This window comes from Gobio gobio, assembly GCF_949357685.1.
Source record: "Gobio gobio genome assembly, chromosome: 1".
Taxonomy (NCBI): domain Eukaryota; kingdom Metazoa; phylum Chordata; class Actinopteri; order Cypriniformes; family Gobionidae; genus Gobio; species Gobio gobio.
This window is the reverse complement of record NC_137097.1, coordinates 859,545-875,791: the sequence shown is the minus strand read 5'-3', so window position 1 is coordinate 875,791 and position 16,247 is coordinate 859,545. Positions and strand designations below refer to the sequence as shown.

At 48.3% G+C, this 16,247-nt stretch overlaps 1 protein-coding gene across 1 annotated transcript in view; it reads right to left on the bottom strand.

Annotated features, from left to right (window-relative positions):
- The window catches only part of LOC307127911 (uncharacterized protein), a 108,618-nt gene that overhangs the window by 53,870 nt on the left and 38,501 nt on the right, over window positions 1-16,247 (bottom strand). Inside the window, exons 6-7 of the mRNA XM_079819412.1 lie at window positions 13,926-14,051; window positions 12,848-12,901 (exon numbers count right to left, since the gene is read on the bottom strand). Coding sequence (XP_079675538.1) covers window positions 12,848-12,901; window positions 13,926-14,051 — 180 coding nt within the window. The remainder of the gene's footprint in view (window positions 1-12,847; window positions 12,902-13,925; window positions 14,052-16,247) is intronic.

Here is a 16,247-nt window from a genome sequence, read left to right as displayed (position 1 = left end):
ATAAAAATGTTTACTGTCCGCTTCCCCGGGCTCGCGGCCAGCTTTTCTTACATACAGAAAGCTAACTTGCACCACGTGGCGCTCGAGTATTTTTGGGCGTCTATACATAAGGAGAGAATAGACGGTTAAGTCCCGCTGCGGCCGGACCACCGTTAAAACTCTGTTTTCCTGTCAGTCCCCACTCCTGTGGCTACTGCAGATGTTTTCCACACAGCCTACGAGCCGGCGGACTCGCCCTCTCGCCTGTTTCCAACTGAAGCCCCTCCAAAGTCCTCCTAGCAGAAGGGGGAAGTGACGGTTAAGTCCCGCCGTGGCCGGACCACCGTCAAAACTCTTCTTCCTGTCAGCCCCCACTCCTGTGGCTGCTGCAGATGGCTCTCACGCAGCCAACGAGCCGGCAAAACTGCCCTCTCGCCTGTCTACAACCGCCGTTTTACGACGAACCAGAGAAATCACGAAGTTGCTTTTATTTCTGGTTGCACGGCTCACGCCGTATGTGTTTTCAAATGCAGTAAACGTGCCCACTTTTGTGTTCACCCCTGCACCCAAGCACCACAAATCCCGTGTCTCTCACTCACATAAAGCGGCCACCGGCCGCTCGAGTGCTAGAGTTAGGTCACGTGTCCGCTTATTTGCGCCCACGCCTAATCACCACACGCGCTGTCACACAGCCACTCTTAACCCATCATGTTCCACGCGTAAGAGTTGTGCCCGCTCAAACGCGCTCACACATTTTCGCGAACATTCTGCCCCCGGCGCCATGCGCCGCGCCACACACCATTTGTTCTCCGCCCAAGGTGGCCGGAACGACGAGTGTAGGGCCACACACAAGCCACTCCCCGCTCGAAGCGGCAGAGATACAGTGTGTAAGGCGGCCAGCCATCGAGAGCGATCGGCTGGCCCACAGCACAGAGAGCGCGCGCACGGCGCCCGCCCCTCCTATACAGGCCGTCAAACCCGCGAAGCGCGGCGTTTTGAGCCCGGAGGCCGTTCTATCCCGTGTGGCACACGCGAGAGCGTGGGAAGCCATTCCAGGTGTATCAGAATGGGTGCTGAAAACAGTGAAGCACGGCTACACTCTGCAGTTCGCTCGCCACCCTCCGCGCTTCTGTGCGCGTACAGAGACGAGAGTGAGCGAGGAAGTAGCACATCTACTTCGAGCAGAAATAGCCACGCTGCTGTGCAAAGGGGCTATAGAACCGGTTCCCCATTCTATGAGCGAGTCAGGCTTTTACAGCCGGTATTTTCTCGTGCCAAAAAGGGATGGGTCGCTCAGACCGATTCTGGATCTGAGGCGTCTGAACAAAGCTCTTATGAGAAGATCGTTCAAGATGCTCACGACCAAGCAGATCCTCGCGCATACTCGCCCGAGAGACTGGCTAATCTCCCTAGATTTGAAAGATGCATATTTTCAAATCAAGATAACGCCACGTCACAGGCCATTCTTACGATTCGCCTTCGACGGCCAGGCTTATCAATACACCGTCCTTCCGTTCGGCCTGTCACTAGCACCCCGTACATTTACGAAGTGCATGGACGCGGCCCTCGCTCCTCTGAGAAAAAGAGGGATGCGAGTGTTGAACTATCTGGACGATTGGCTCATCCTGGTGCAGTCAGAGGCCGAGCTCCTCGCCCACAGGGCAATGCTGCTCAGCCATCTGGACAGCCTGGGGCTCACGGTCAATTGGACCAAGAGCTCATTAGTGCCCACGCAATCAACCTCATTCCTGGGTTTGAATCTGGACACTGTGGCAATGTCAGCCCGCCTGTCACCCCAACGCGCGCGCCAAGTTCAGCGCATGGCTGAGTACTTCCGGCCGGGCAAAATCGCACCTCTCAAGCTCTTTCAGAGGATGCTGGAACGTATGGCCTCAGCTGCAGCTGTGCTCCAGCTGGGCTTAATGCGCATGCGCCCGCTGCAATGCTGGTTAAACGCCCGAGTGCCTCACAGAGCCTGGGCGTCCGGAGGCTTCAGGATCAGAGTGACTCAGAGCTGTGTTTCAGCCTAGAGCCCTGGTTAGTAGCCGACTGGTACCAGAGGGGAGTGACGATGGGAGCCATCTCACACCGCAAGGTCATCTCGACGGACGCCTCCACCACGGGTTGGGGCGCCGTTTTCGAGGGCAGATCAGCCTCGGGCCTCTGGTCGAGCAAGGAAAAACTCCTACACATAAACTGTTTGGAGATGATAGCGGTAGAGAACGCGCTCAAGCAGTTTCTCCCGCTTATACGAGGACACCACGTGTTGGTCCGGTCGGACAATACCACAGTGGTGTCCTACGTGAACCGGCAGGGCGGTGTCAGGTCCAGGTGTCTGGGCAATCTGACAGAACGCCTGCTCGTGTGGGCAGACAGCTCGCTGCGCTCGCTGAGAGCTGCGCACATACCGGGCCACCTCAATGTGGGCCCGGACAAGCTGTCCAGGGGCCTCATTCTCTCAGGAGAATGGTCCCTGCACCCCCAGACAGTCCAGCTGGTATGGCGCCTATTCGGCAGAGCGGAGCTTGACCTCTTTGCAACAAAAGAGAACGCCCGCTGCCCGACGTTTCTGTCCAAAAGCGAGGATGCGCTGTCCCAACCTTGGCCCAGCCTCCCGCTGTATGCTTTCCCGCCGATTTCCCTATTGCCCCAGGTCATAGCGAAAATCAGGGAGACGCGCCGCCCGGTGCTCCTTATAGCGCCGCGCTGGGAGAACCAGATTTGGTACCCAGAGCTGGTGAAGCTGTCGCACTCACCCCCCTGGCCAGTTCCGCTGAGAGCAGACCTTCTCTCTCAAGCAGGAGGCTCAGTTTGGCATCCCCATCCAGAGCGATGGTCTCTGCATGTATGGGTGACCAACGGATACCCGTTGACCTGCCCGAAGGGGTTATGAACACGATTTCACACTCTAGAGCCCCCTCGACGAGGCGGTTATATAGTTCTAAGTGGTCGGTGTTCACTGAGTGGTGTGTTTCCAAGGGATTGGACCCACAGCAATGTGGGGTCCAGCGGGTGCTCTCCTTCCTCCAAGAGCTTTTGGAACTGGGCAGGTCCCCTTCCACGCTCAAAGTGTATGTGGCGGCTATAGCAGCGTTCGCTCAGACGACGCTAGGTAGCACGCTAGGAAGGAACGAGCTCATCATCCGTTTCCTCAGAGGAGCCAGACGGATGAATCCCCCGCGGCCCCCTTTGGTTCCTATATGGGATCTGGCCTTGGTCCTAGAGGCCCTGAAGGCTCATCCCTTTGAACCGCTCGAGACTGTGGAACCAAGGTTCCTTTCGCTAAAAACCGCGTTCCTGATAGCTCTGGTTTCAGTGAAACGCGTGGGGGATCTACACGCGCTCTCAGTGAGCCCGACGTGTATGGAGTTCGGTCCTAATGACTCTAAGGTCATTCTCAGACCGAGGCATGGTTATGTCCCCAAAGCGATCGGCACTCCCTTCAGGGCGCAGATTATCTCCCTCTCGGCTCTGCCAGCATCCGACGAGGGGGACGGTGGCAATATCCTCTGCCCTGTCAGGGCATTGAGGGTTTATGTCACACGCTCCGCCGCCTTCAGGCGTTCTGAGCAGCTATTTGTTTCGTTTGGAGGGCGCGCTAAAGGTCTCGCCTCCTCGAAACAGACCCTGTCCAGGTGGATAGTGGACGCGATTGCAACTGCATACGCTTCCAAACACCTGCAGTGCCCGCTAGGTGTCAGAGCACACTCCACCAGAGGCATAGCCTCTTCGTGGGCTTGGGCCAGAGGGATTTCCATCCACGATATCTGTATGGCGGCAGGCTGGGCCTCCCCGTCTACGTTCGTGAGATTTTACAATCTGGAAGTTCCTGCCTTACAGGCGAAAGTGTTATCAGTTCAATAGGGCTGTTGGTTCTGCCCAGTGATTCTGCGCAGACATAGCTCACATACTGGTAGTAAGTTCGGTACTAGGCTCATGTGAATTTGAAGGAGACCGGCGGTGCCGTTCCCTCATTTACGAGACGAGCTGTTGTGAGTTTGAAGGTGACCGGCGGTGCCGTTACCTCACTCATATAACAAGATATTGTGAATTTGAAGGCGACTGGCGTTGCCGTTCCCTCATTCATGAGACAAGGTGTGGTGAATTTGAAGGAGACCGGCAGGTGCCGTTCCCTCATTCATGGGACAGGGTGTTGTAACCACCTGTTGTAACCACCCGTCAGTTCAAATGAAGTGTCCGTATATGTGGTGGCCCGTTTCCTTTACCGGCCACCCTGCCCGAGCAGTGTTTTTTCCCCGGTTCCCTGGGATACATATGCTGTATGCGAGGCGCGCACGGCGTTGACAATATGTTCCCGTAGCGTAAGGAACTTACGCAATACGAGAGAACCTCTCGTAAGAGAACGATACTCGGTTACTTAACGTAACCTCGGTTCTCTCTAGAAGAGGGAACGAGTATTGCGTTCCTTGCCGTGCGCCCCGCGGGCTTTTACGCTTCAGAACTACGAAAACCGAATATGCAGCCCGTGAGCCCCGCTTATATACACGTGGCCACGCCCCACCTGTAGGCAAATGAAGCCAGGTGGGCGCGAAGCGCCCTCATTGGTCGCCACGTCACGCGGGCTCACCGATAGGCTGCTGCAGTTGCCAGCAGAGCAGCCAATAGCACGCTGGAATAGCCTGCTATGGTCTGCCAGGCTGCCGCACTGCGTTGACAATGTTACAAAATTAAGGATAATTTTGGGTTTTTCAGAAATCTCGAAGAAAGAATACTTTCCCGTAGCGTAAGGAACTTACGCAATACTCGTTCCCTCTTCTAGAGAGAACCGAGGTTACGTTAAGTAACCGAGTATCGTTTTTGTCATATGTATTATAATAACTGACAGACAGTATCATTTCAGCCGCTCTAAAAGAGATGCTACCAGAGATCATATATCCTCTTCTTAATATCATTAATTCATCTTTGTCATTAGGATATGTACCGAAAACTTTTAAGTTGGCTATTATTAAACCACTTACAGTGAGGAAAATAAGTATTTGAACACCCTGCTATTTTGCAAGTTCCCCAACTTGGAAATCATGGAGGGGTCTGAAATTGTCATCGTAGGTGCATGTCCACTGTGAGAGACATAATCTTAAAAAAAAAAAAATCCAGAAATCACAATATGATTTTTTAACTATTTATTTGTATGATACAGCTGCAAATAAGTATTTGAACACCTGTCTATCAGCTAGAATTCTGACCCTCAAAGACCTGTTAGTCTGCCTTTAAAATGTCCACCTCCACTCCATTTATTATTCTAAATTAGATGCACCTGTTTGAGGTCGTTAGCTGCATAAAGACACCTGTTCACCCCATACAATCAGTAAGAATCCAACTACTAACATGGCCAAGACCAAAGAGCTGTCCAAAGACACTAGAGACAAAATTGTACACCTCCACAAGGCTGGAAAGGGCTACGGGGAAATTGCCAAGCAGCTTGGTGAAAAAAGATCCACTGTTGGAGCAATCATTAGAAAATGGAAGAAGCTAAACATGACTGTCAATCTCCCTCGGACTGGGGCTCCATGCAAGATCTCACCTCGTGGGGTCTCAGTGATCCTAAGAAAGGTGAGAAATCAGCCCAGATCTACATGGGAGGAGCTGGTGAATGACCTGAAAAGAGCTGGACCACCGTTTCCAAGGTTACTGTTGGTAATACACTAAGACGTCATGGTTTGAAATCATGCATGGCACGTAAGGTTCCCCTGCTTAAACCAGCACATGTCCAGGCCCGTCTTAAGTTTGCAAATGACCATTTGGATGATCCAGAGGAGTCATGGGAGAAAGTCATGTGGTCAGATGAGACCAAAATATAACTTTTTGGTCATAATTCCACTAAACGTGTTTGGAGGAAGAAGAATGATGAGAACCATCCCAAGAACACCATCCCTACTGTGAAGCATGGGGGTGGTAGCATCATGCTTTGGGGGTGTTTTTCTGCACATGGGACAGGGCGACTGCACTGTATTAAGGAGAGGATGACCGGGGCCATGTATTGCGAGATTTTGGGGAACAACCTCCTTCCCTCAGTTAGAGCATTGAAGATGGGTCGAGGCTGGGTCTTCCAACATGACAATGACCTGAAGCACACAGCCAGGATAACCAAGGAGTGGCTCTGTAAGAAGCATATCAAGGTTCTGGCATGGCCTAGCCAGTCTCCAGACCTAAACCCAATAGAGAATCTTTGGAGGGAGCTCAAACTCCGTGTTTCTCAGCAACAGGCCAGAAACCTGACTGATCTAGAGAAGATCTGTGTGGAGGAGTGGGCCAAAATCCCTCCTGCAGTGTGTGCAAACCTGGTGAAAAACTACAGGAAACGTTTGACCTCTGTAATTGCAAACAAAGGCTACTGTACCAAATATTAACTTTGATTTTCTCAGGTGTTCAAATACTTATTTGCAGCTGTATCATACAAATAAATAGTTAAAAAATCATACATTGTGATTTCTGGATTTTTTCTTTTTTAGATTATGTCTCTCACAGTGGACATGCACCTACGATGACAATTTCAGACCCCTCCATGATTTCTAAGTGGGAGAACTTGCAAAATAGCAGGGTGTTCAAATACTTATTTTCCTCACTGTATTAAAGCTACACTGTGTAACTTTTTTAGTTTATTCTTAGCTAAAAACACTTAGTTCTTTCAAACATATATGTGCTCATTAATGTCACTGTTCATCAATTCATCGTCTCTTTCTCTCTGTTGTTTGGTTGTGTTAGAGGCGTGATTACTGATTACGGTGCTCATCACCTCCACCTGTTGCACTCATTAACCACCCTTTATAGACTGGTCTCTTACCACTACTTGTTGTCAGATCGTTGCAGACCTTTCCCGGGAGTGCTCTGTGGTGTCCGGTTCCTGTCTGGACTTCTGTGTGGGTTCTCCGCTCCAGTTCTGGATTCCAGCTTCTCCGTGCCTGCCCGCTGCGTCCCTGCATCACTCATTGCCTGAGTCCCGCCTTCCTCACCTGCCATCTTCTCCGCGTGGACACCGGTGGATTATTTGTTGTCTTTCTGATCTCCTTTGCTGGTACTACATGCTGTAGTATTTTTGTCACTATATTCGCTCAGTAAAGAGAATCATTTGCACTCGCTCTTGGATCTCTCTGTTTTCCTTCTGCACGTCACAGAACGATCTGACCAAACATGGATCCAGCGAGGATGACGGAGTTACAAGACTACCTCACAACGAGTAATCAAAGGATGGATCATCAGGAGCAGCAGATCACCGAGGCGGCTCAGGCTATACAGAATCTTGCGACGCAGGTGTCCGAGCTCTCGACCAAGGTCCAACAACTGCGGGCTCCCACTGCGCCCAGCAGTCCTCCAGACACCTGTCATCCACAACAGCGCGCACAAACCCCGGATTCCCACACCGGAACGTTACGCGGGTGACCCCGATCTGTGTAGACCTTTTTTAACAAGATGTTCCTTGTTCTTTTCACTGCAGTCCACATCATCTCCCACAGAAACTTCCAAGGTGGCACTGGTGATAAATTTATTGACGGGGGTGCGCTGGGGGACGGCGGTGTGGGAGAAGCAAGATCCATGTTGTTCCTCGTTCACCGCACTCTCCGAAGAGATGAAGCGAGTCTTCGATAGAGCGGCCGCGGGTCGCGAGGCGGCTCGGAGGCTCGCTGAGCTCCAGCAAGGGAATCGATCCGTGTCTGACTACATCATAGATTTCCGGACCTTGGCTGCAGAGTGCGGGTGGAACGAGGAAGCGCAGTGGGACCGCTTCCTGCATGGGCTGGCTGACCGTGTGCAACAGGAGGTTTACGCCATGGATTTACCAGCTGATCTCAATGGACTCATGGATTTAACCCTTCGAGTGGATTCCCGTCTTGAGTTTCGCGATCAACGCAACCGTATGAGAAGAACCCCTGACGTTCGTGAGTTTTTTGGCGCAAGCATGGTCAGCCCAGTCAACGATCACGAGCCCATGCAGGTGGGAAGAGCTCGGCTTTCCCGGGAGGAGAGAGAGCGCCGCCGTGCGGCGGGACTATGTCTCTACTGCGGCGGGACGGGGCATTTCCTCAACCAATGCCCACTAAAAGATCGAGCCCGGCAGTAGAGAGGAAGCTACTGTCGGGTGGAGCATCGTTGGGGAAAGCCTCATCCGTCACTCTCCTTCCGGGGAGACTGCAGTGGGCAACCGGATCTCACATTTGTCAAGCCCTGCTGGACTCAGGAGCGGAGGGTAATTTTATCGATCGTTCTTTGGCACACACACTTCAGATTCCGATCACTCCCCTCTCTAATGTCATTTCTGTTCACGCCCTTAACGGTCAGACATTACCATCCATTACACACACCACTGAATTCATCAGACTTACAATTTCTGGTTACCACACTGAGACTATCAAGTTCCTCCTCACTGACTCTCCCCTCGGGCACCCCTGGCTGGTCAAACACAACCCCAGCGTGGACTGGGGCCACAGTTCTGTCACCACTTGGAGTAATTAGTGTTATGCCTCTTGTCTGCCCGTTCGTCTGTGTCTAGTTCTGTGTTACAGGAGGAGACTGTGAATTTATCTAACGTGCCAGAGGAGTATCTCGACCTGAAGGAGGTGTTCAGTAAGTCCCGGGCTGCTTCTCTTCCCCCCCACCGTCCCTATGACTGTGCTATAGATCTACTGCCAGGCAAGTCTCCGCCTAAGGGCAAGTTATACTCACTTTCTACTCCTGAGAGGGAGGCCATGGAGAAATATATTTCTGATTCTCTAGCTTCTGAGTTCATCCACCCTTCCTCTTCTCCAGCGGGGGCGGGGTTCTTTTTCGTGGATAAGAAGGATGGTTCTCTGCGACCTTGTATTGATTACCGAGGGTTGAATAAAATCACGGTAAAGAATACATATCCTTTGCCGCTGATGTCTTCGGCCTTCGAGAGATTACAGGGAGCATCCATATTCACGAAATTGGATTTACGTAATGCTTATCATTTGGTGCACATAAGGGCGGGGGATGAGTGGAAGACTGCATTTAATACCCCTAGGGGGCACTTTGAATATTTGGTCATGCCTTTTGGGCTATCCTACTCCCCCGCAGTCTTCCAAGCCCTAGTCAATAACGTGTTGGGAGATATGGTTGACCAGTTCATTTATGTCTACCTGGATGACATATTGATTTTTTCTTCGTCTCTCCAGGAACATGTCCAGCACGTCAGACTAGTGTTACAGAGGTTGCTAGAGAATGGGTTTTTTGTCAAGGCGGAGAAATGCACGTTTCATGCACAGTCTGTTCCATTTCTAGGGTATATCGCCTCATCTGAGGGAATGCGCATGGATCCTGACAAGGTTAAGGCTGTGATGGAGTGGCCAAGCCCAGATTCCCGTAAGGCTCTACAGAGGTTTCTGGGGTTCGCCAACTTCTATCGGCGTTTTATTCGCAATTTCAGCCAGCTAGCCGCGCCTCTGACCGCGTTGACCTCTCCCCGAATGATGTTCAGGTGGTCTGGTGCAGCCGAGGCTGCATTTGTCAAACTTGAAAGCCGCTTCGTTTCGGCTCCCATTCTCGTTACCCCTGATCCAGCGCGTCAGTTCGTGGTGGAGGTGGACGCGTCAGAGGTGGGGGTAGGTGCAGTTCTATCCCAGCGCTCTCCCTCGGATGACAAGATGCATCATTTTTTTCTCATCGTCTGTCGCCAGCCGAACGCAATTATTACATTGGTAACAGAGAGTTGCTGGCGGTCAAACTTGCATTGGAGGAGTGGCGCCATTGGCTGGAGGGGTCGGGGGTACCCTTCATTGTGTGGACCGATCATAAGAATCTGGAGTACATCAGATCCGCTAAAAGACTAAATTCCAGGCAGGCTCGGTGGTCCTTTTTTTTCGGACGTTTTGATTTTTCCCTTTCGTACCGCCCGGGTTCTAAGAACATCAAACCCGATGCTTTATCACGCGTTTTTGACCGCTCCGAATGCCCGTCTACTCCAGAGTGTATTTTACCCGAGAAACTAGAGTTTCCACACTCACATGGGATGGTCGAGTCGAAGGTTATAACAGCCTTAGAAGGGGTAACGCTTCCGCCCGGGGGACCACCGAATCGATTATTTGTTCCGGAGGAAGTCAGGTCTGACGTGGTACGATGGGGTCACTGCTCCAATGTAGCTTGCCATCCAGGGGTTAATAGAACCAAATTTTTGGTTAAGCAACGATTCTGGTGGCCTGGTATGGCTCGTGACATCCGAGATTTTGTTTTGGCATGTTCCGTCTGTGCCATGGGTAAGACTTCTAATCGCCCTCCCGATGGGCTCCTTCAACCGCTGTCGATCCCTCCGAGACCCTGGTCCCACATCGCTCTAGATTTTATTACCGGCCTCCCGCCCTCTCAGGGCAAGACGGTTGTTTTAACCGTCGTGGACCGGTTCTCGAAGATGGTTCATTTCATTCCCTTGCCCAAATTACCCTCCGCCAAGTTGACAGCGGTAGCTGTCGTTGACCACATCTTTCATTTACATGGCCTTCCGTTGGACGTGGTCTCCGACAGGGGACCTCAATTTGTGTCCAAATTTTGGCGGAATTTTGCAAATTGTTGGGGGCGACGGTTAGTTTGTCTTCAGGGTTTCATCCCCAGAGCAATGGGCAGACGGAACGGGCTAACCAGGATCTTGAGAGAGGGTTACGATGTTTGGTCTCCAAGAATCCTTCCTCCTGGAGTCAACGCATCTCATGGATTGAGTACGCACATAATTCGTTACCAGTGTCAGGAACGGGCCTTTCGCCATTTGAGTGTAGTTTAAGGTACCAGCCACCTATTTTTCCCAGTCTGGAATCCGAAGTCGCGGTTCCCTCCACTCACGCCTTCGTCCAGAGGTGCCGAGACACATGGAGTAGAGCCCGCGAGACTCTGCTCCAGGTGACCAGACGCACCAAGGCCCAAGCCGATCGCCACCGGTCTAAGCCTCCCATCTACGTCGTGGGTCAAAAGGTGTGGCTTTCTTCTAGAAAAATTCCTCTCCGCTCCGTAAGTAATAAATTAGCTCCTAAATTCATTGGCCCATTTACTGTCAACAAGATTCTTAGTCCGGTGGCAGTCCGCCTCAAACTACCTCCCGCATACGGGAGGATTCACCCCGTTTTCCATGTTTCCAAATTAAAGCCCGTTTTTCATTCACGCATTAATCCGCCGGTTCCGGTCCCCCCCCCGCCGCGTCTCGTAGATGGGGAACCTACATATACGGTAAATCGTTTTCTGGACTCTAGGCGGAGGGGACGCGGATTCCAGTATTTGGTGGACTGGGAAGGTTACGGTCCGGAGGAGAGAAGTTGGGTTCCTGCCAGGGACATACTGGATCACACCCTTATTGATGATTACAATCAACAGGTAGGTCCCCCTGGGAGCTCCAGGAGGCACTCCTAGGGGGAGGGGTACTGTCACGGTTCATCAATTCATCGTCTCTTTCTCTCTGTTGTTTGGTTGTGTTAGAGGCGTGATTACTGATTACGGTGCTCATCACCTCCACCTGTTGCACTCATTAACCACCCTTTATAGACTGGTCTCTTACCACTACTTGTTGTCAGATCGTTGCAGACCTTTCCCGGGAGTGCTCTGTGGTGTCCGGTTCCTGTCTGGACTTCTGTGTGGGTTCTCCGCTCCAGTTCTGGATTCCAGCTTCTCTGTGCCTGCCCGCTGCGTCCCTGCGTCACTCATTGCCTGAGTCCCGCCTTCCTCACCTGCCATCTTCTCCGCGTGGACGCCGGTGGATTATTTGTTGTATTTCTGATCTCCTTTGCTGTTACTACATGCTGTAGTATTTTTGTCACTATATTCGCTCAGTAAAGAGAATCATTTGCACTCGCTCTTGGATCCCTCTGTTTTCCTTCTGCACGTCACAATTAATGTATATTTACTTTCAAGTAATAAAGTATTCTCATAAGTTTATAATATGCCATTGAAAATACATACGGGTAAGGGGTTAGAATGCGGGTCGCCATGTTGCCCCTCCATCTTGAAAGTACATTAGCCAAAGAGGGACAAATTCAAGCTTCGCCTTTCGTGTTTTAACACTCGATGGCACCGTGTTGAATGTGGACGAGGTCGAACTGGATCTATGGAACTGGAAGCCATGTTAATCTTGGACTAAATCGGCCACCGTAGGAGTTAAAACGAAATTGGAATTGAGAGGAACAGAAAAAAAAATTCTTTGGATGATCATATACCTTTTCACCACTAGATGGGGGAAAATATCACACAGTGTAGCTTTAAAAAAACGCAACTTGATCCTACAGAATTAGTCAATTATAGGCCAATCTCAAATCTACCCTTTCTGTCAAAAATACTTGAAAAGGCAGTGTCTTCACAATTATGTTCCTTTTTAGAAAGAAATGGCTTCTGTGAGGATTTCCAGTCAGGATTTAGACCGTATCATAGCACTGAGACTGCTCTCATCAGAGTTACAAATGATTTACTCTTATCATCCGATCGTGGCTGTATCTCTCTATTAGTGTTACTCTATCTTAGCGCTGCATTCGATACTATCGACCACAACATTCTTTTGAATAGACTCTGAAATTATGTTGGCATTAGTGGAATTGCATTGGCATGGTTTAAATCACACCTATGTGACCGTTATCAGTTTGTAGCAGTAAATGAAGAGATGTCACACCGATCACAAGTTCAGTATGGAGTACCGCAGGGCTCAGTGCTAGGACCGCTGCTCTTCACCCTGTACATACATTTGTTCTTGTTGTTCATGTACTGAAGATTTGATTCAGTCAAACTTTAGTTAATATTGGTTTGAAAAAAGGCATTTTATTTTCTACACTTGCCTAAATAAACCTATTATTCAAACAGAACACTGAATTAAACAAGATGACAAAATTGTGCAAAAATGCTAGGAGAAAAACATGATCAAACCACTTACTTTCTGGAAAGTTCCTGCTGAAAGCCATTGCAGTTTGCACAGTTTGCCACATGCCTTGAAGTAAAACAAAAAACAAACATGAGCAATACTGAGAAATAACATGCAATTCTTAACTTTTTTGTATACATATATTTAATTTGTGCATTGTAAAAGAATTAACTGCTTAAGTGCAGTTTTCTGACATCATTTTTTGAACTAAAACAGATAAAAAAAGGTGGAGCTAGGTAAAGCCCTGAGCCCTTGTTGAGACAATGTTTTTGTTTATTCTTCTATTTTTTCTTTCTTTTGTCTTTCTTTCATTTGTAGCCAGATTTTTTTCTTTCAGTGTCGGACTTTAGTAATAAGTAACACAGGGCTCTCAAGTTTTGAACTGAGTTCAGAGTGAGATTTTGGCGACGGCAGCTGGGGTTTGGGTGGGGACGAGGTTCTGATCTGAACAATTTGTATAAATAAATAAATAAAAATCGTTTTTTAATTTAATTCAACATTTCTGTGTGTGTGTGTATGTGTGTGTGCATAGTATTAATTCTTGCATTTCTCTATTTAAAAGATGTCAGGGAAGAGGCAAATTAATAATCCATAATAATTTGGAATATTTATTTTTCTTCAGAATTTATTGTGTTGTAAATATAGTTTATTCTGAAGCAATACTCACCAGTGTTCAATCAGCTTTGAGATATTTAAATCTGCATATCTTTGATATTTTTACCTTTATTGAAAGGCATTTTCCCATAATCTTATTAAATAGAGGCTATGCTTCAGCTTTCATTTTATATTCTTAAATTTGATCTATAAATTAGATTAGAATAAGACACTGTAGGGTTAATGCCAATTAAATTAAACCATTTACACTGAAAAATGTTATGAGATTGTTTTAAATATTTTTGAATATACAAATAAGAAATGTTGGAAAGAAAACATTAAACTAAACCACCAGTAGGTGGCAGAATGTAAACGTTGTTGTTGCGGGAATATCTAAATCTTACCTGGATACAGCAATGCTATTTTCTGATTGGCTGTCCGGTAGCTATATTTTTTATTTGATTGGCTGGTGCGTGGCAGGGCCTTCTGAACTCACTTGATTCCTCGCCGCAACTTGGTGGGCATTATCCTGGAAATTTCTCTGCATGAGAAATACAAGGTGTGGCGTGTGAGCCGGTTGAAATGCGTGTGTCTCACGCCCAATGCATGAGACTTGAGAGCCCTGGTAACAGAAATAAGCACAAATGTCAGTTACTAATGCCTGAAGGAGGGAATGAAGACGTTAATATCAGTGATTACTAGGGGTGTGACAAGACCTCGTGCCATGAGAGCTTGTGAGAATTTCTCGTCGAGTGAAAAGCTGTCTGTCAATTGTAAACTATTGAAAACGGCTTCTCTGCTCACCCAGCACGAGCTGCAATCGCACACGTGCACGCACACACACACACACACACACACACACACACACACACACACACAAACACACACACACACACACACAAACACACACAGTGCAGTAGGAATTACAGTTCACTAATCACATGACGAGCAAGTTGAGACGATCAACAGGATCGAAGGATTGGCGGAGGGTTTGTGCGAAACTCAGCCTGATAGAGTGTCTGATTAATGTCTAAAACCGTGTCTACACTGAACGCGAGCGGTGACAATATAAACCATTATAATCAGTGATGTTGTCTACACTGGATGTGGCGCGCCACAAGAGCTAGAAGCTGTTTACACTGGACGCAACAAAAGCGACCATTGCGAAGCATTTGTCCTTCATGTCAGTACGTCATAAATAGAATGAGGCATCAGTTTACTGTCGTGTCGTGCTGTGATGCGCCACATCAAGTGTAGACAACATCACTGTTTATAATCTCCTGATCGGGCTCCTGAACAATTGCTCCTGTCTCCTGTCTGCCTCCTGCCTGGTTTGTAGCTCTGTACAGTCTAGGGCTGTAATCAACCAAAGAAAATCTTGGTCGACTGAAGTCCAGAAATTTTTGACTAATAAATCGACTAATCGACTGGGAGATTACAACCCTAGTATAGTCTTGCTTTTGAATCTCTATTTTGATATATTTTCTTTGTTCTACTGCTAAATATAACTTACTCATCACCATACATTGTTTAAATATTGCCTATCACTTAAATTTTACATCACTAGCTTTTAATCTAAAGCACCCTCACACGTTAGCATTTCGCTAGCCTGTTAGCTTGTCATCTCTGCACCCGGGTCTCCTGTTTTCTGAGTTCATTAAACAACCGTGGTGAGTTGGATTAATAAATAGTGTCCATCAAACAACTGTGGTAAGTTAAATTAATCAACAAACACGGTAAGCCATGTCATCTCCTGTCATTGTAACTTGGACTGCATGTTGCATGTTTAGTATAGGCTTCTCCGCTGGCGAACAGGTCATCACATGTGATAAATGTAAGGAAGATAAAGATTTCAGAATTAGAAACACACATCCATACTTTATCTGAGAGTAGTGAGGATGTAACAGTTTTAGACACTGATTTGGATGCGAATAGCTTAGTGAACTCTGTACATTCTTCTGTTCCGGCTGCAGGGCCCTCGCAGCAGGGAAACTGGGTGACAGTGAGGCAGCATAGTCGCGGATCTAAAAAACGCTTTTCCGTTCCGATTAGAACACCAAACAGGTTCTCCCCTCTCAGTGAAGCCCCCACTGAGTATCCTGTTGAAAGTGCCCTAGTGACTGGCAAATCTATTACACGGAACGTGAAGATAGAGACACCAGCCACCATAGTCACTTGTTTACCGGGAGCCAGAGCGCCTGACATCAAAGCAAATGTAAAAGTGCTGGCTAAAGCTAATCGTAAATTCTCTAAGATTATTATTCATGTCGGCACTAATGATGTTCGACTTCGCCAGTCGGAGATCACCAAAATTAACATTAAAGAGGTGTGTGAACTCGCTAGTACGATGTCAGAGGCTGTTTATTGTTTTGGATCGCTCCCTGTTAAAAGGAGTGATGAGATAGTTAGCAGACTATCATCACTCAATGGCTGGTTGTCTAAGTGGTGTCCGCAAAATAACATAGGGTTCATAGACAATTGGAAAAGCTTTTGGGGCAGACCTGACCTGTTGAAGAAGGATGGCATCCATCCCTCCTGGGGTGGTTCCGCTCTTCTCTCTAGTAGTTTGGCACATAGTCTTAGAGCTAAACCTTGACTCTGTAAATTTCCATCCATTAGCCCAAAAATCGGATACTAATGACTTGGTCAAAAGGAATTCTGCGTGTAAGCCTTTTTAGCCTTTCGGTGAAGTTCTCTTAATTTATTGATATCTCAATTTAAATCTGACTCCATTAATAATTTTATCTGACTCCAATTCTAAGTAACTCCATAAAGTGTGCTACATTTAGAGTGTATCAGCTGATTTTACGATTAGTTG